Below are 19,591 nucleotides of genomic sequence, written 5' to 3'. Positions count from 1 at the left end.
ATTGCACGGTTTATCCCTATGACTATTTCATGGCAAATAACGTCTGGGCTCTGTCCAGATTTGTGGAAACTGGCCTTTCACTGGAGCTGGGACAGACATGGGTAAAGTCAGAAAGTTTCTTCAGCACTTCACCAACCAAAATAATGTTTCCCACCCTGTGACGTGGAATGTCCAGTCCCGTACTTTCCCCTGCAGTCACAGCATCCGTCTTGTCACGGCACAATTTTTAAGTTTTAAATAGTTACTTAACCCCTGTTTTACACCCCAGTCTGACTCTCTTTACACCGAGAGAGAAAATTTTTTTAAAAAAACGAGCCGTTGGAGTAACTGAACGGGTCAGGCAGCATCTGAGGGAAATGGCAATCGAGATTTCGGGTTGAGAGAATCCAGCGGAAGGATCTCGAAATGAAAGTCGATTTTACATATCTCTCCACAGATGCTGCCTGTCCCGCTCAGTCCCTCGAGTTTCTTACTCGAGATTCCAGCATCTGCAGTCTCTTGTGCCTCTCTTCAGAACTTGCCCCCTTTCAGTCCGGCCTCAGACTGAACCAGGCTCTTCTCTCCGGCTTCATTTCTGTTCTGCTTCTTCTTTAGCCCATCACGCCTACTGGGATACAGGCCGTCAACAGCAGCTCTCCGAGGGTTGATCGGCCCTGTGGTCTCTGTTTTCCCCACCCGACTTCAATCGCCTTCCAGGGGAAGGTCCTTCCGACCGCAGGGATAAGGACTTTGGAGATTCAGTGACGTTTCTGCAGCACTAGGCTTTAACGGGATGGGGTTGTTAACCTCATGCCCTACCCTCCTCCTTTTACAGCCGGGCTTGGGCAGTCCATGGCCGAGTTTTCATTTCTGTTCCGACCTGCTTAATCTGTTTCTGATCCCTCCCTGATATAGATTCCGCAATCGGTTCCCACAGACATCAACATAATGTTCATTTCCTGAGTCTGCAACGCGTGTAGTGGACAATCGCGGTACTGCAGGGGATCAGCAGCTCCCCGAACGTAAAAGGATTCTGAATCAGGATGTGCTGGGAGTCAACATGGCTTCGAAAGGACAGGCCGAGAGTTTGAGCGAGGAGACAATTTGTCCCGTCTGCCTGGATTTCTTCATCGATCCGGTTATACTGGAGTGTGGACACAACTTCTGTCGCTCTTGTATCACACGGTGTTGGGAAAGGGAGGAGAGAAACTCCTGCCCGGAATGTAGAGAGGTGTTTGCTGACCGCACCCTCAGGGTGAATCGGGCCTTAGCAAATCTGGCGGAAAAAGCTCGAAATCTAAACCTGAATCGGAAAGGGAAGGAAAGTAAACGTCACTGCGAGGAACATGAGGAAGAACTGAAGCTATTTTGTGAAACGGACAAGACACTGATCTGTCTGGTCTGTAGAGACGCGCAGGAACACAGAGAGCACCGCTTCATGCCGATTAAAGAAGCTGTTAAAACCTACAAGGTAAAACTAAAGTTAATTTGACACTTAACACATTTCCTTTGTCCTACGTACCATCACCTCGCAACTTCCGCCATCTCCAACGGGATTCTACCAGCAAACGCATCTCTCCCTCCAATAGCCCAGACCCACCCCTCCCCACAACTCTCCGCACTCTATACGGATCGCTCCCCGTACTGTATCGTCCTGATCCACTCTCTCCTCCCCACTGATCTTCCTCCTGGCACCGACACCTGCAAGCGGGACAAGTGCTACACCTGACTCCTAACCTCCTCCCTCGTCACCATTAGGTGCCGCAAACAGCCCAGTTCCTCCCGTTTCTTCCATGGTCGATTGTCCTCTCGTATTAGATTCCTTCTTCTCCAGCCCTTTAACTTTTCCACCTGTCCCTCTCAGCTTCTCACTTCATCACCCTCCCCCACGTTCCCCCTCACGTTGACTCACCCGTCACCTGTCAGTTGGCTCTCATACCCAATCTTTTCATTCTGGCTTCTGTCCCATTCCTTCCCAGTCCTAATGAAGGGTCTTATCCCGAAACACCGACTGTTTATTTCCACTGAATAGATGCTGCCTGACTCACTGAGTTCCTCCAGCATTTTGTGTGATAATCGGGTTTGATCACCTGTTTCTTTTGATGCATCTTTGTTTCTATTTCCTTCACTCTCTGACTTCCAGGATCAGCTAAAATCTTCCTTAGACACTCTCACAAAAAAGAAATCAGACTTCCAGGAAAAGGAGCAGAAACAGAAAGAGAAGATTTCCGGAGTTCGGGTGAGGCTTCCTGAGCGGAATTTCTGATATTACTGTCGAGCTTTGCTCCATTTAATGCAGAATAGCCGAGTATCGCAGCTCCAGTGACCTGGGTTCGATCCTGACCTCTGCTGCTGTCTGTGTGGAGTTTGCATGCTCTCCCTGTGACCACCAGAGATTCCGACACACCTCAAGGACATGCTGGATGAATGGGAAATTACCGTTAACCCTGTAAAGGAGGGTGTGAGTGAATCAGATGGGAGTTTAAGTGAGAATAGGTTTCAGGAAAACGTGAGGGAATGGTGTTGACGGGAATGCGCTCAGAAGTAGCATGGACTCCAATAGACCGAACTTAACGACAAAAGGAAACAGAGCACAGCAATGCAGTATATTAATCTTCACCTTTCCTTCGACAGGAACAGTCACACAGCCTTCAGTCCCACGTCACATCCCAGTTTGCTGAACTGCGCCAGATTATCACTGAGAAAGAGCAGAGCTTACTCAGGGATCTCAGGGAAGAAGAGAAGAGGATTCTCAACCCAATGGAGAAAAATCTTCGGGAGATTCAAGAGAATATAAGGTTTATTCAGGAGGAAATCTCAAAGTTAAAGGAACAGATGGATCGAAAAGACAGTGTGATATTTCTCACGGTGAGGGATTATATTTCAATTTGTTTCTGTCAAAGGGCACTAAATGAACAGTGGTATATTCGAAATAAACACAGCACAGAGGCCGATTCTAACAAATCAATTGCCGCTGCTGGCGACCTCACACAAACTGTCATACCTGCATGATGCGCCCTCCAATCACTCCAATAATTACATGTCAAAACGTCCAAGATACGCTTTCAGTCCTTCATTAGCAAAATACAATCTTGAAGCGATGATACTTCAGGGTAATTCATTGTAAAGTAAGCTGCAACACAGCGGTCAAGAACAGAATGACATCCGCCCGTCCCCAGCTTAAATCTGCCCAGAACAAAGTACGGATACATAACTTTTTTCCCTTCGCTTTTACCATGTCCCCACTCACGTGACTGGTTATCTTAATAAACACATAACACAGAATACAATGCAGACAGAAAACAGATGCATTGCTTATACACACAGCATTTACAAATGGCAGTAAACTGTTTCTCACCAGACAATTGATGCATCTATTCAGGGTTGTTGTTGTCCCATAATAATAATATTATTAAGTGATTGGACACGCTGGAGCCAGGAAGCCTGTTCCCCCTGTTGGGTGAGTCCAGAACTAGAGGCCACAGTTTAAGAATAAGGGGTAGGCCATTTAGAACAGAGATGCGGAAAAACTTTTTCACCCAGAGAGTGGTGGATATGTGGAATGCTCTGCCCCAGAAGGCAGTGGAGGCCAAGTCTCTGGATGCTTTCAAGAGAGAGTTAGATAGAGCTCTTATAGATAGCGGGATCAAGGGATGTGGTGAGAGGGCAGGATCGGGGTACAGATTGCGTATGATCAGCCATGATCACAGTGAATGGCGGCGCTGGCTAGAAGGGCCGAATGGCCTACACCTGCACCTATTGTCTATTATCCCAAAACTGAACTTCCGCAACTTCTGTACATCCCAGGACAGAATGCAAATGTCTCTGAAATTATTTACTCTGATCATAACACAGAGCTGCTGACTGTGTCCTTAATTCTACATTAAATATCCTCTAAAACTCTCGTTAACTCCCATTTCCAGTCACAGGCTGTGAGTGTATCTGGTGCGGTTGGTGATTGGGTCTCTTTGTCAATCAGTGAGAACAAAGAATTTGACCCACACATCAGACTTATCTTCTGTATCTGGTTTCCATCAGATTAGGGAAACTATTATTGTCTCTTTACTTTTACAGATAACATTCAAATGAACGTTCAATCGTTCAAAACATAACCAGGCCATTCGGCCCATCTTCTCCTCTCAATTTCCCTGCTTCACAATCCTCCTGCCATCTACTCACCACAACCAGCAACAGTGCCCCGAAATCTCTGGTCCCTCTCGTGTTTATCCAGCCTCCCCATTACATTCAATCTCTGCTGTTCCATTTCAACCACTCCTGTGGCAGCGAGTTCCACATCCTCCTCACTAAATTTCTTGTGGAATTTGTTAAAATCCATCTGGAATTACATCTCCCCACAAGTCTCCCCATAAATAGAGGTACTTCCTCCACCCGCACACAATCACATACATCACTGATCTTAAATTCCTCCATCCTATCACACTGACGTCATATCCAGATGAAAATGCACAGCCTGTCCTGTCTTCCCTGTAAGTTTCATCCTCTCAGTAATGGTCTGACATTCAGAAACTTTCCCTGTAATTTACTCCGTGGTTCTGTATTGTCCGTGTGTGTGAGTGATTGCGGGAGTGGGAATTTTCAACACCTTGTAATGCTTTGGATGATATTCAGGATGTGGACAGTAAGTCCCAGTCTAATCAGATTTGTGTTTTATTTATTTCAGGAGGAAGCTTGTCGGAACAGAAGGTAGGACAGGCTCTTCACTGAAACCCTGAATGGATTTGTAAAATAGTTCAGAGTAGCAATTTATAACCAGCAGTTTAATATTTACAGGATTAATGACGATATCCAGGAATTGTCCGTGACAGATGAGACCCTACCGGTTGAAAAATTCGATCACCTCTTTTTGTTGAACACAGTGCTGAGAGAAACACTTGATGCTATTAATCGAGGTAAAACTTACAAAGATTCATTTCTCCTTGTTTATGAAGCACAATTTAGTTACAATTTGAGGCAAAGATTGTCTGTAATACTGAGCTGAAGGGGAACTGAAGTTTATTTCACAGCAACCCCACCGATTGGGAGGCATCACTGTCGCATGGGCAGCTGGAGATGTCAGACCCCTGGACACACCAGCACAGGGTCACAATACAACCAATACACGGACTGGTAGATGAACCACTGTGTTCCAATCCCAGGAACACTGCACTAACACACCAGGACATGATTTTTGATCTACCAGAGGAACTGGGAATTTAATACTGACGATAATATTGTAGGGAATAAAAGCAGGTATCAGTGTGGTGACAGGGATTGTCAGGAAAATACACAAGTCCTTCATGTGCCCTGTGAGTGCAGACTCTGACTGACACAGGTCTTCCCCCTTCTGGATCAGCAACTCTCACTGTTGTTAGAGGCAGAAGAGGGGAGTGGTCGTGATCGGGGACTGAATCGCCAGGGTAACAGACAAGAGAATCTATTGATGTGAACGGGACACCCGAATGGTATGTTGCCTCCTGGGTGCCAGGGTCAGGGATGCCTCGAATCGTGTCCACAGCATTTTAGAGAGGGAGGGAAAAGAGCCAGATATCTTGGTAAATTTTGAGACAATGACATTGGAAGTAAAAGCAATTAGATCCTGAATATAGAATCTTGGATCATTGGGATCTGTTCTGGTGGAGGAATGACCTGCTCAAAAGGGATGGGTCGCACCTGGACCCGAGGGAGAACAATATTCTCACAGAGAGGTTTGATAGAGCTGTTGGGGAGGGTCTGAACTAATTTGTTGGGGGGGGGGGTGCTCAGGAAGTGGAGTGAAGGGATAGGATTGATGGTAAAATGCAAAGATAGCGTGCAGTCAGGCTGTCAGATAGGGCGGACAGATGCGAGGACAAAATTACAGCCAGCAGGGTGAGTATCAGTGCATTAGGGATGCAGAATTAAAAAGGGTAGCAGACACAGTACACAAAGTGTTATATCTCAATGCATGGAGTATGAGAAATAAGGTGGATGATCTTGTGCTCGATTACCGATTGTCAGGTATGATGTTGTGGCCATCACGGAATCGTGGCTGAAGGATGGTTGTAGTTGGGAGCTGAATGTCCAAGGTTACACAATGTATCGGAGGAAGGAAGGAAGGCTGATGGGGTGGTGTGGCTCTGCTGGTAAATCAGCAGCTAGATGTGACATAGGATTGGAAGATGTTGAATCCTTGTGGGTTGAGGTAAGGAACTGCAAAAGTAAAAATGACACTGACACCAGTCATATACAGGCCTCCCAACAGTCAGTGGGTTGAGAACCACAGTTTACAACTGGAAATAGAAAAGGCTGATGAAAAGGACAATGTTATGATAATCATGGGCGATTTCAACATGCAGGTCAATTGGGAAAATCAGGTTGGTAAAGGATCTCAAGATTTGTTGAATGCAATGTGATGGCTTTCTGGAGCAGTTTGCCGTTGAGCCTACTCGGGGAACAGCTCTACTGGATTGGGTGTTATGTATTGAACTAGAGGTGAGTAGTTAAAAGAACCCTTAGGAGGCAGTGCTCACAACATGACTGAGTTCAACTTGAAATGTGATAAGGAGGAAGTAAAGTCTCACATTGTAGTATTTCAGAGGAGTAAAAGAAATTACAGTGGTCTGAGAGAGGAGTTGGCCAAAGCAAATTGGAAGGAGATGCTGGCAGGGATGAGAGCAGAGCAGAAATGGTGTCAGTTTCTGGGAAAATGAGGAAGGTGAAGGATAGATGTACTCCAAAAATAAATAAATACTCAAATGGCAAAATAGTAAAACTGTGGCTGGCAAGGGAAGACAAGTTAATGTAAAGGCAAAAGAAAAATGAGCAGGAAGACGGAGGATTGGGAAGCTTCTAAATATCTACAGAGAAGAACTGAAAGAATGATTGGGATGAAAAAACTAAACAAGGAATAGATTTGAATTGAATTGACTTTATTACTTACATCCTTCATATACATGAGGATTAAAATTCGTAAGTTACATCTCCGTCTAAATGTGCAATTGATAGTAATTTGTGATGAATAATATGTACAACAGGCTGGTTAATATAACATAGAAATTCGTTCTGTCCACACGAGTTAATCAGTCTGATGGCCTGGTTGAAGAAGCTGTCCCGGAGCCTGTTGCTCCTGGCGTTTAATCTGTGGTTTAGAATAACATTCAATTCAAGAGCAGGGTTTTATAAGGCACTGGTGAAGCCTCACTTTGAGTATTGTGAACATTTTTAGGCTCCTCATCTAAGAAAAGGTGTGCTGGCATTGCAGAAGGTTCATTTCATAAGGATGGATCCAGGATTGAAAGGGTTCTCATACGAGGAACGTCTGATAGCTCTGTGTCTGTACTCGCTGGAATTTAGAAAGATGAGGGGGGATCTCACTGAAACCTTTCGAATGTTGAAAGGCCTAGACAGAGTAGATGTGGAAAGGATGTTTCCCATGGTGGTGGAGTTTAGGAAAAGAGGGCACAGCCTCAAGACAAAGGGGTGTCTATTTAAAACAGATGCAGAGAAATTTGAGCCAGTGGCTGGTGAATTTGTGGAACTTGTTGTGTGTATTTAAGGCAGAGCTTGATAGGTTCTAGATTGGACACAGTATCAAAGGTTACGCGGAGAAGACCAGGTAGTGGGGCTGAGGAGGAAAAAAAAGGATCAGCCATGATTGAATGGCGGAGCAGACTCGATAGGCAAATGGCCTAATTCTGCTCCTATGTCTTATGGTGATCAGATCACTACATTGAAGCATTGTGAGAATGAGCTCGGACACACCAACACGCATTGACATGGGTCAAGATTTCATCTCGGGAGAAGCACACACAGCATAACCGGCCTGGCAAAGCTCCCTCACACACATACACAGGAAGGACTGGCAGATTGTAGTCAGAACCTCAGCAATGTACGTTGTTATTTCCCTCAGTAACCTGGAAACCAATCTCTTCAGAGACAGTCATTTATTCATTTAAACAACTCAACACACCAGACATGTGATGACACAGTGTAACATAAAAATTCTTAAATGTGTACACTCTCCTTCAATGTGTATACACACTACACGGATATTTACCACAATCAACACACACACACACACACACACACACACACACACACACACACACACACACACACACACACACACACACACACACAAACACACACACACACACACACACACACACAAACGCACACACACACACACACACACACACACACACACACACACACACACACACACACACACACACACACACACACACACACAATCAGAGAGTAACACACGGCCACAGAAATAGGCACAAATTCCCATTTAGGATTGAAATCTGCCGTCCTTACCCAGTCTGTCTGTTCTGTGTCACTGAGCTGCCCTCTGACGTGACGTCACATCAACACTTCACAGACAGACTCCGGGGTGAGATTCCTCAGGAGGATGATCTGGGAGGGTTTGATGGATGTTGAACTCACAGCCCACTTCATCAATCTGCAAGATTAAGATGTCTTCTTGAGCATGGCCCATTTGAGTGTGTTTGACCCCCCCCATCCCTCTAACCATTTCCCATCTGTGTACCTGCACAAATTTATTTTAAAATATTTTATTTTTACCTGTTTCTACAGCGTCTGAGGGCAAATTCCATTTACCAACCTCCCTCTCTATGAGAATGTTACCCGATAGACCACTCAGAAAAATTTCCCGTCTCACTTTCAATCTGAGGCCTTTGGTTCTGTACTCACATTTCTTGGAAAAAAAAAACCTTTATTTAAGCTCCTTATCAGTTATTTACCTCAATAAGGGGTCATACCTGAACATCCTACACTACAACTGAATAGCCGAAGCTTATCCACTCTCTGCTTTTAACCCAAGCCCCCAGTCATGGTAACATCCTCCTGAAGCCTCCTGTCCAGTGTAATGACATCCTCCCCATATTCGGGAACCGGAAATGCAGACAATGCTCCAAGTGTGGTCTATCCTCGACATCAAAGGCCTTGCTGAATTTCATGTGGACAGTGTGGAATAGGTTGATGAATACAGGACTGAAGGTGTTTTTTTAGATTGGGACAAGAAGGGCGGCGTGGGAGCTAAATTCTGAAGGAAGGCAGTTTTTTAAAAAAAGTTCGGGTACAAGAACGGCGAGACTGCGCAGGACAGCGCAGAGAGTTTAAAAAGATGACCACCCTATACAGCGGGCAGCGGAGTGGGTGGCAGCAGAGTGTAGGGCTTTGGCTCAACGGCCTTAGGCGGTAACGGGAAGAGGCGAGAGCGAGGCACCGACTCTTTTTCTCCCCTTGGCAAATCGGCCCAACGGACGGGGCAACGGCAGGGCACATTAGCTAACGGTTTAAAAAGTTCGTGTGTTTGGCGAAGTAAGTGGGTGAGTAGACCTATCTTTCTTTGTTTCATTCCTGTAGAATTAGGTAGCATGTCTGCAGAGTTAGTGCTTTGTTCAGGGTGTCAGATGTGGGAATCCTGGGAGACCTCCAGCCTCCCTGATAGCCACATCTGCACCAGGTGAACCGAGATTCAGCTCCTCGGAGACCGTGTTAGGGATCTGGAGCTGCAGCTTGATGACCTACTGCTTATTAGAGAAAATGAAGAGGTGATAGACAGGAGCTACAGGGAGGTAGTCATCCCTAGGCTACAGGGGTAAGAAAACTGGGTGACTGTTAGGAGAGGGAAGAGAAATGCCCGGATAGTGGAGAGCACCCCTGTGGCTGCCCCCCTCAGCAACAAGTATATCGTTTCGGATGCTGTCGAGGGGGATGACCTGACAGGGGACGGCCACGGTGACCGGGTCTCTGGCACTGAGCCTGGCGCTGTTGTGCAGGAGGGAAGGAGGGAGGAGGAATGCGGTAGTCATAGGGGATTCCATAGTCAGGGGAACAAAGAGGAGATTCTGTGAGCCTGGTAGAGATACCCGCATGGTGTGTTGCCTTCCATGTGCCAGAGTACGGGTTACACCTGAACCCGAAGGGGATCAATATCATAGCGGGAATGTTTAATAGAGCTGTTAGGGAGGGTTTAAACTAATTTGGCAGGGGGATGGGAAACTGGAATGATAGAGCGGAGGAGGGGGAAAACAGAAATAAATCTCAGATAGTGAGCAGTCAAGATGTCAGGAAGGACAGGCAGGTGATGGAGCAAATTTGCAGCCAATGGGATGAGTTGCAGTGCAATCAAAACAAAAAGTACCAAATACTGGACTTAAGGTGTTATACTTAAATACACACAGCATAAGGAATAAGGTGGATGATCTTGTCATACAGTTACAGATTGGCAAGTATAATTTTGTGGCCATCACTGAGACGTGGCTAAAGGATGCATGTCTCTGAGAGCTGAACGTCCAAGGATACACGGTGTATCGGAAGGACAGGCAGGTAGGCAGAGGGGGTGGCGTGGCTTTATTGGCAAGAAATGATAATAAATCATTAGATAGAGGTGACATAGGATCGGAAGGTGCAGAATCTTTATGGGTTGAGCTAAGAAATCACAGGGGTAAAAGGACCCTGATGGCAGTTATCTACAGGCCTCCTAACAGCTGCAGTGAGGTGGACTACAAATTACAACAGGAAATAGAAAAGGCTTGCCAGAAGGGCAGTGTTATGATAATTGTGGGGGATTTTAACATGCGAGTGGATTGGGAAAATCAGGTCGACACTGGATCTCAAGAGAGAGAATTTGTAGAATGTCTACGAGATGGCTTTTCAGAACAGCTTGTTGTTGAGCCCACTAGGGGATCAGAGCTACTGGATTGGATATTGTGTAATGACCCAGAGGTGATTAGAGAGATTGATGTGAAGGAACCGTTAGGAGACAGTGATCTTAACATGATTGAGTTCACTGTGAAATTTGAGAAAGAGAAGCTGAAATCCGATGTGTCGGTATTTCAGTGGAGTAAAGGAAGTTACAGTGGCACGAGAGAGGAACTGGCCAAATTTGACTGGAAAGGGACACTAGCGGGAGGACGGCAGAGCAGCAGTGGCTGGAGTTTATGCGAGAAGTGAGGAAGGTGCAAGACAGATATATTCCAAAACAGAAGAAATTTTCGAATGGAAAAAGGATGCAACCGTGGCTGACAAGAGAAGTGAAAGCCAAAGTAAAAGCAAAGGAGATGGCATTCAAGGAAACAAAAATTAGTGGGAAGTCAGAGGATTGGGAAGGTTTTAAAAGGTTACAAAAGGAAACTAAGAAGGCCATTAAGAGGGAAAAGATGAACTATGAAAGGAAGCTAGCAAATAATATCAGAGAAGATACTAAAAGCATTTTCAAGTATATAAAGAGTAAAAAACAGGTGAGAGTGGAGAAAGGACCGATAGAAAATGATGCTGGAGAAATTGTAATGGGAGATAATGAGATGGCTGAGGAACTGAACGAGTATTTGCATCAGTCCTCACTGAGGAAGATATCAGCAGTATACCGGACACTCAAGGGTGTCAGGGAAGAGAAGCGTGCGCAGTCACAATTACGACAGAGAAAGTACTGAGGAAGCTGAATAGTCTAAGGGTAGATAAATCTCCAGGACCAGATGGAATGCACCCTTGTGTTTTGAAGGAAGTAGCTGTGGAGATCGAGGAGGCATTAGCAATGATCTTTCAAAAGTCAATAGATTCTGGCATGGTTCCGGAGGAGTGGAAGATTGTAAATGCCACTCTGGTATTTAAGAAAGGGGCAAGGAAGCAAAATGTAAATTATAGACCTGTTAGCTTGAGAAATGGTTGGGAGGTTTCTGGAGTCAATTGTCAAGGATGAGGTTACGGAGTCATATGACAAGATAGGCCGAACTCAGCATGGTTTCCTTAAAGGAAAATCCTGCCTGACAAACAAGATAAGAGCCCATGGAATTACGGGAAATTTACATATGTGGATAGATCGTTGGCGGATTGGCAGGAAACAGAGAGTGGGAATAAAGGATCCCATTCTGGTTGTCTGCCGGTTACCAGTGGTGTTCCACAGGGGTCCTTGTTGGGGCCGTTTCTTTTTACGTTGTATATCAACGATTTGGATTATGGAATAGATGGCTTTGTGGCTAAGTTTGCTGATGATACAAAGATAGGTGGAGGGGACGGTAGTGCTGAGGAAACGGAGAGTCTGCAGAGAGACTTGGATAGATTAGGAGAATGGTCAAAGAAGTGGCAAATGAAATACAATGTTGAAAAGTGTATGGTCATGCACGTTAGTAGAAGAAATAAACGGGCTGACTATTATTTAAATGGAGAGAGAATTCAAAATTCTGAGATGTGTTACGAACCCCGTAACTGGGTCACTTACCAGCAAAGATAGAGAGGTCGGTTGAAGTCTGATGGTACTATTTTTAACAGTATTTATTGGTAAAAATACACAAAAATAATATCAATGCAAACATACAGATAATATACGTCGTCAATACTAAATCCAAAAGTGCGGGTATAATAATAATCAATAAGAAATAACTATCGTTGTCTAGGGGATAATGTATTGTCCGATGGAAATATAAAAGTCACTCAGTTCATGCAGGCTTCAGCATTTGGTTGGAGTCAAGAGAGAGTTTTTAGAAACTTGCCAGCTTTTCCTTTTTATGATGCCGATCCTTCGAAATTTCGTTGGTGGCCTCTTCTTTAGCGAAGCCGTTCTTCCGTGGTAAGGCCCCAATCCCAGGCAACGGGAAAGGACGCACGCGAGCCCTCCACCGGCTGTCGCTATTAAACGCTGTCACGGGATTTCTAACATTTCTCCTGGAGCATCTCAAGGGGTTGTTTCCCAGACCCGCTTTTATCCTTACTCAGATGTCAATCAGGTTGGGATGATGCAATCCCTCAATCAGCCCACTCCGGTCATTCCCTGAGGGCTTCAATGAATAGTACAGTACTCAATACACAATTCCGTCTCCAAGAGACAATGGCCGTTATCCGTGGCTTAGTCTTGCTGAGGGGCCAGGACACATTGCAAAAACCTTGAGGATTCTCTCTCATTTCCTGGGTCCCAGACCCGAATTAAAAGCCATCTTGCGATTCTCAAGAAGGAGGGGACGAATTTGTACCCTTCGGCCCGTGAGAGTTGTTGCACATTCGGAACAGATGCAATGGGACTTGGGAGTGCTCATGCAGGATACCCTTAAGGTTAACCTCCAGGTTGAGTCGGTGGTGAAGAAGGCGAATGCAATGTTGGCATTCATTTCTAGAGGAATAGAGTATAGGAGCAGGGATGTGATGTTGAGGCTGTATAAGGCACTGGTAAGACCTCACTTGAAATACTGTGTGCAGTTTTGGGCTCCTTATTTAAGAAAGGATGTTCTGACATTGGAGAGGGTTCAGAGAAGATTCGCTAAAATGATTCCGGGAATGAGAGGGTTAACATATGAAAAACATTTGACCGTTCTTGGACTGTACTCCTTGGAGTTTAGAAGAATGAGGGGGAACTTCACAGAAATATTTCGAATGTTAAAATGCATGGACAGAGTGGTTGTGGCAAAGTTGTTTCCCATGGTGGGGGAGTCTAGTACGAGAGGACATGACTTAAGGATTGAAGGGCGACCATTCAGAACGGAGATGTGAAGAAATTTTTTTAGCCAGAGGGTGGTGAATCTGTGAATTTCTTGCGGCAGTGGAGGCCAGGTCATTGGGTGTATTTAAGGCAGAGATTGATAGGTATGTGAGTAGCCAGGGCATCAAAGGTCATGGTGAGAAGGTGGGGGAGTGGGAATAAATGGGAGAATTGATCAGCTGATGATAAAATGTCGGAGCGGATTCGAAGGGCCGAGTGGCCGGCTTCTGCTGCTTTGTCTTATGGTCTTATTTGAATGCACCAGTATACAGAATGAGGATCTTGTAGCACAGGTAGAGTTTGGCAGGTACAAACTTAGGCAGGTACGACTTTGGTCGAAGGAATAAAAGCAGAGACAATTCTGTAAACAGGGCGAAAACTGAAAAATCAGAGGTGCAAAGGGACATGGGTGTCCTTGTGCAGGATTCCCTGAAGGTTAACTTGCAGTTTGTGTCAGTGGTAAGATTGGCAAACTCAATGTTTGCTTTCACTTCGAGAGGATTAGAATACAAGAACAAAGATGTAAATCTGAGGTTTTATAAGGCATTGGACAGACCACACTTGGAGTATCGTGAGCAGTTTTGGGTCCCTTCTATTGGAAGACGTACTGGCATTGGAGAGGGTCCAGAAGATTCACAAGAATGATTCCGGGAATGAAAAAATTAACTTATGAGGACTGTCTGATGGTTCTGGGCCTGTACTCACGGGAGTTTAGAGGAATGTCTGATTTATTATCTCCATCAACCCTATTCTCCCGCCTCCTCCCCATAACATTGGAGACACTGACCAATCAAGAAGTTTACTTATTAACTTCTGCTTTAAAAATCAAACATGAGAAACTCTGCAGATGCTGGTAATCCAAGCTAAACAGGTCCTGATGAATGGTCTCGCCAGATCTCTCTGACACCTGTCGGGAGAGAGTTGATGTTGGGAGGATGTGGGTGGGTCGAGAACGGTAAGCACAGCCTCCGACTATAGGGATGTCCATTTAGGACAGAGATGAGCAGGAATTCCTTTATCCACAGGATAGTGAATCTGCCACATGCAGCTGTGGAGGCCAAATAATTGAGTATATTTAAAGCAGAGTAACACACACAAATTGTTGGGGGAACAGCAGGCCGGGAAGTTTCTATGGAAAAGAGTAAACAGTCCACGGTTCAGACTGAAACACTTCATCAGGACCTGTGTTGCTTAAGGGTTCCTGCAAATTCATCCCCTGTCCTAATGAGGGGCTGCGGGGGATGGGGTTGTGGGAAAGGGGACAAAGTCATCCTCATCTGCCATCTTTGCCCCCTCTCGCTTCTCATTACGTCTACACACACAGTTCACCCACGGGGTTTCCACCCCTCCCCCTCCTGGTTCAATCTGCCATTCATTTCTCCCCTACTGGTTCCCATTATCACCTCCTTTACTGTCACAAACCATCACACTGCCCCACTTCACACTCACAAATGAATGTGAACAGTGAATGAAGGGCCTGTTCCTGTGCTGTACTGCTCTATGTTCTCTGTTCCCAGCTTCGAAGAATGAGAGGAGATCTCATGGAAACACAAAATTCTTTCAGGGGTCAACAGGCAGGAGTGAGGGAGGATGTTTCCCCTGTCTGAGGAGAAAAGGGCCAGGGGTCTCTCTGCTCTCCGTCCAGCGGAAATCCTCCCCGATCCCCGGGGCCGCGCTGCACGAGTCTCCCCCCGATCCCCGGGGCCGCGCTGCACGAGTCTCCCCCCGATCCCCGGGGCCGCGCTGCACGAGTCTCCCCCCAATCCCCGGGGCCGCGCTGCCCGAGTCTCCCCCCGATCCCCGGGGCCGCGCTGCCCGAGTCTCCCCCCGATCCCCGGGGCCGCGCTGCCCGAGTCTCCCCCCGATCCCCGGGGCCGCGCTGCCCGAGTCTCCCGCCGATCCCCGGGGCCGCGCTGCCCGAGTCTTCCCCCCGATCCCCGGGGCCGCGCTGCTCGAGTCTCCCCCCGATCCCCGGGGCCGCGCTGTCCGAGTCTCCCCCCGATCCCCGGGGCCGCGCCGCCCGAGTCTCCCCCCGATCCCCGGGGCCGCGCTGCCCGAGTCTCCCCCCGATCCCCGGGGCCGCGCTGCCCGAGTCTCCCCCCGATCCCCGGGGCCGCGCTGCCCGAGTCTCCCCCCCGATCCCCGGGGCCGCGCTGCCCGAGTCTCCCCCCCATCCCCGGGGCCGCGCTGCCCGAGTCTCTCTCCGATCCCCGGGGCCGCGCTGTCCGAGTCTCCCCCCGATCCCCGGGGCCGCGCTGTCCGAGTCTCTCTCCGATCCCCGGGGCCGCGCTGTCCGAGTCTCTCTCCGATCCCCGGGGCCGCGCTGCCCGAGTCTCCCCCCGATCCCCCGGGGCCGCGCTGTCCGAGTCTCCCCCCGATCCCCGGGGCCGCGCTGTCCGAGTCTCCCCCCGATCCCCGGGCCCGCGCTGCCCGAGTCTCCCCCCGATCCCCGGGGCCGCGCTGCCCGAGTCTCCCCCCGATCCCCGGGGCCGCGCTGCCCGAGTCTACCCCCGATCCCGGGGCCGCGCTGCCCGAGTCTCCCCCCGATCCCCGGGGCCGCGCTGCCCGAGTCTCCCCCCGATCCCGGGGCCGTGCTGCCCGAGTCTCCCCCCGATGCCCGGGGCCGCGCCGCCCGAGTCTCCCCCCGATCCCCGGGGCCGCGCCGCCCGAGTCTCCCCCCGATCCCCGGGGGCCGCGCTGCCCGAGTCTCCCCCCCGATCCCCGGGGCCGCGCTGCCCGAGTCTCCCCCCGATCCCCGGGGCCGGCTGCCCGAGTCTCTCTCCGATCCCCGGGGCCGCGCTGTCCGAGTCTCCCCCCGATCCCCGGGGCCGCGCTGCCCGAGTCTCCCCCCCGATCCCCGGGACCGCGCTGCCCGAGTCTCCACACCCCCCCCCCTCCCGATCCCCGGGACCGCGCTGCCCGAGTCTCCCCCCGATCCCCGGGGCCGCGCTGCCCGAGTCTCCCCCCGATCCCCGGGGCCGCGCTGCCCGAGTCTCCCCCCCCCCCCCCCGATCCCCGGGGCCGCGCTGCCCGAGTCTCCCCCCGATCCCCGGGGCCGCGCCGTCCGAGTCTCCCACCACCCCCCCCCCCCGATCCCCGGGGCCGCGCCGTCCGAGTCTCCTCCCGATCCGCGGGGCCGCGCTGCCCGAGTCTCCCCCCGATCCCCGGGGCCGCGCTGCCCGAGTCTCCCCCCGATCCCGGGGCCGGGCTGCCCGAGTCTCCCCCCCCCCCGATCCCCGGGGCCGCGCTGTCCGAGTCTCCCCCCGATCCCCGGGGCCGCGCTGCCCGAGTCTCCCCCCCCCCCCCCCGATCCTCGGGGCCGCGCTGCCCGAGTCTCCCCCCGATCCCCGGGGCCGCGCTGTTCGAGTCTCTCCCCGATCCTCGGGGCCGCGCTGTCCGAGTCTCCCCCCGATCCCCGGAGCCGCGCTGCCCGAGTCTCCCCCCGATCCCCAGGGCCGCGCTGCCCGAGTCTCCCCCCGATCCCAGGGGCCGCGCTGCCCGAGTCTCCCCCCCGATCCCCGGGGGCCGCGCTGCCCGAGTCTCCCCCCGATCCCCGGGGCCGCGCTGCCCGAGTCTCCCCCCGATCCCCGGGGCCGCGCTGCCCAAGTCTCCCCCCCGATCCCCGGGGCCGCGCTGCCCGAGTCTCCCCCCGATCCCCGGGGCCGCGCTGTCCGAGTCTCCCCCCGATCCCAGGGGCCGCGCTGCCCGAGTCTCCCCCCGATCCCCGGGGCCGCGCTGCCCGAGTCTCCCCCCGATCCCCGGGGCCGCGCTGCCCGAGTCTCCCCCCGATCCCCGGGGCCGCGCTGCCCGAGTCTCCCCCCGATCCCCGGGGCCGCGCTGTCCGAGTCTCTCCCCTTTCCCCGGGTCCGCGCTGTCCGAGTCTCCCCCCGATCCCCGGGGACTCTCTAATTCTCTGCTTCTCCCCCCAGTCTCTGTCACCCTGGATGTGGAAACGGCGAATCCGCGGCTCGAGGTGTCTGAGGATCGGAAGAGTGTGAGATGGACCTGGATCCAGAGGAATCTCCCTGACACCGGGAAGAGATTCACATTCTGGGATTGTGTGCTGGGATCGGAGGGATTCACATCGGGGAGACATTACTGGGAGGTGGAGGTGACGGGGAATCGGTTCTGGTGTCTGGGAGTCGCCGCAGAGTCTGTGGAGAGGAAGAGAGGGGTCAGACTGAGTCCGGAGACCGGATTCTGGGTCATCGGGCGGGTTGGTGACGTGTTACATCGGGATTATGACGTGTTCCGTGGTCTCCTCTCCCCCGGGGCCCGTCTCCCCTGCCGGTCCCATCCCCGGGAGAGTGGGAATTTATCTCAGTTACGAGTCCGGGACAGTTTCATTTTACAACGCGGAGACCAAGTCCCATCTCCACACCTTCACTGGGAATAAATTCACGGGGAAACTTTATCCTTTCTTCCGGACTTGGGATGGAAACCAGTGGCTGAGAATCTGCTCCGGTTCCGCTCCGGGTCTGTAAACGGGTCGGGTCCCGGGACCGGCGTCAGGAGTAAAGTCCCTGTAAATATAAATGTGCGGAGAGTGCAGCTAAATACGTGGCTAAGGAGATGGTGCAGGAGGGAGGGCTTCATGTTTCTGGACAATTGGCCTTTGTTCCCGGGAAGGTGGGGCCTGTTCCGACGGGACGGTTTGCCCCGGAACTGGAGGGGAACTAACATCCTTGCGGGTAGATTTCCCAGTGCTGCTTCGGGGGATTTAATCTAGATTTGCAGAGGGAGGGGAACCAGAGTGTTAGAGCAGATAGTGAGGTGGAGGAGGATAAGGAACATGAGAGGACTGCATGTATAGACAGAAATCAAAGGTTTGTACATTAGGTTGTAAATTAATTTTCAGAGCTTTAGAAATTGTAGAAAATAAAGATTTCCAAAAAGATTTTGATGAAGAACATGACCAGAACATATGTGAAAAAGTGGCTACTTCAGTTTTACACCTATCGCAATAATTGTCTATGTTAGGAAATATTTTGGATAGTCTCTCCTTTGTTAAATAGTAACAGTGAACAATTTTAAATTGAATTAAACACTGATTGGCACATATCAAAGAAGAATTGACCATCTTCATTAACAAAGGTCATATTAAGTTCTCTCTCCCAAACTTGTTTAATCTTTAGTGATTAAGGGGATCTGTTTTTTTTGCAGATTTATTTATTTTTATTTTCATTTATTTTGTGATGGTCGATTGATGACATTTGAAGAGTTAATTAGTAAATATTCTCTCTCTCATACACACTTACTGCAATATCTTCAGGTTAGACATTTTTACAAAAATAATTATCTCAGTTTCCATATATGCAAGAATCTGATTTGTTGGATAATATTTTGAATATGAATCCTTCAGTAAGAGAATTTGTAATTCTCATTGGTAGAATTTATAATTTATTTTTAATACATTATTACAAAAAGATAACCTCCCACCTAAGGTTTATACATGATAGAAATATTCGTTGTTTCAGACGTGATAGAGGGGGAGAGATGAAAGGGGGAGGAGTGGCATTACTAGTCAGGGAAAACATCACAGCTGTGCATAGACAGGACAGACCGGAGGGCTTGTCTACAGAGGTCATATGGGTGGAGCTGAGGAACGGGAAACGTGTGATCACACTAATAGGGGTGTATTATAGACCGCCCAATAGTCAGTGAGAATTGGAGGAGCAAATCTGTATAAAGATAGTAGACCTACTTTCATACCCTTCCTCTTAACTAAGGTTTTTTTTTTCGGTCCCTTGCTTTCAGCTCTTTTTTTTTGGTAGTCGGCATTATTATTTTCTGTTTTTAAGTGTATTTACAGTTTTGGGGGTTTGAATGTCCTGATTTATGGACTGGAGTTGTGGTTGGACTGCAGTTTTTTTTGTTACGGGGCTTAAGGAGGAAGTAATTTTACATGTCTTCAATTTGGCTGCTTTCTCAATTATCTTTTTTGTATTATATTATTATTGTATGTTTATTTTTTGCACTGTATTTATTTTCTTCATTTTGATTTGGGTTTTTTTTTCTATCTGCAGCGATGTAGAAAATGCATAAAAAACTAATTTTAAAAAAATAGTAGACCGATGTAAGAAACAGGAAGTTGTAATAGTAGGGGATTTTAACTTTCCACATATTGACTGG

General features: G+C 49.1%; 1 protein-coding gene across 1 annotated transcript; it reads left to right on the top strand.

Annotated features, from left to right (window-relative positions):
• Nucleotides 1-1,336: 1,336 nt before the first annotated feature.
• LOC140720237 (zinc-binding protein A33-like) lies at nt 1,337-17,954 on the top strand. Its single transcript, XM_073035118.1, has 6 exons — nt 1,337-1,450; nt 2,123-2,218; nt 2,614-2,847; nt 4,661-4,683; nt 4,771-4,889; nt 17,389-17,954. The coding sequence occupies exons 1-6, from the start codon at nt 1,418-1,420 to the stop codon at nt 17,853-17,855; spliced, it is 972 nt and encodes a 323-aa protein (XP_072891219.1). The 5' UTR covers nt 1,337-1,417; the 3' UTR covers nt 17,856-17,954.
• The last annotated feature ends 1,637 nt before the right edge of the window (nt 17,955-19,591 follow it).

Source organism: Hemitrygon akajei, unplaced genomic scaffold (assembly GCF_048418815.1).
Source record: "Hemitrygon akajei unplaced genomic scaffold, sHemAka1.3 Scf000038, whole genome shotgun sequence".
In the NCBI taxonomy this organism is placed as follows: domain Eukaryota; kingdom Metazoa; phylum Chordata; class Chondrichthyes; order Myliobatiformes; family Dasyatidae; genus Hemitrygon; species Hemitrygon akajei.
The sequence above is the reverse complement of the archived record's forward strand: the minus strand, read 5'-3'. Positions and strand labels throughout refer to the sequence as shown.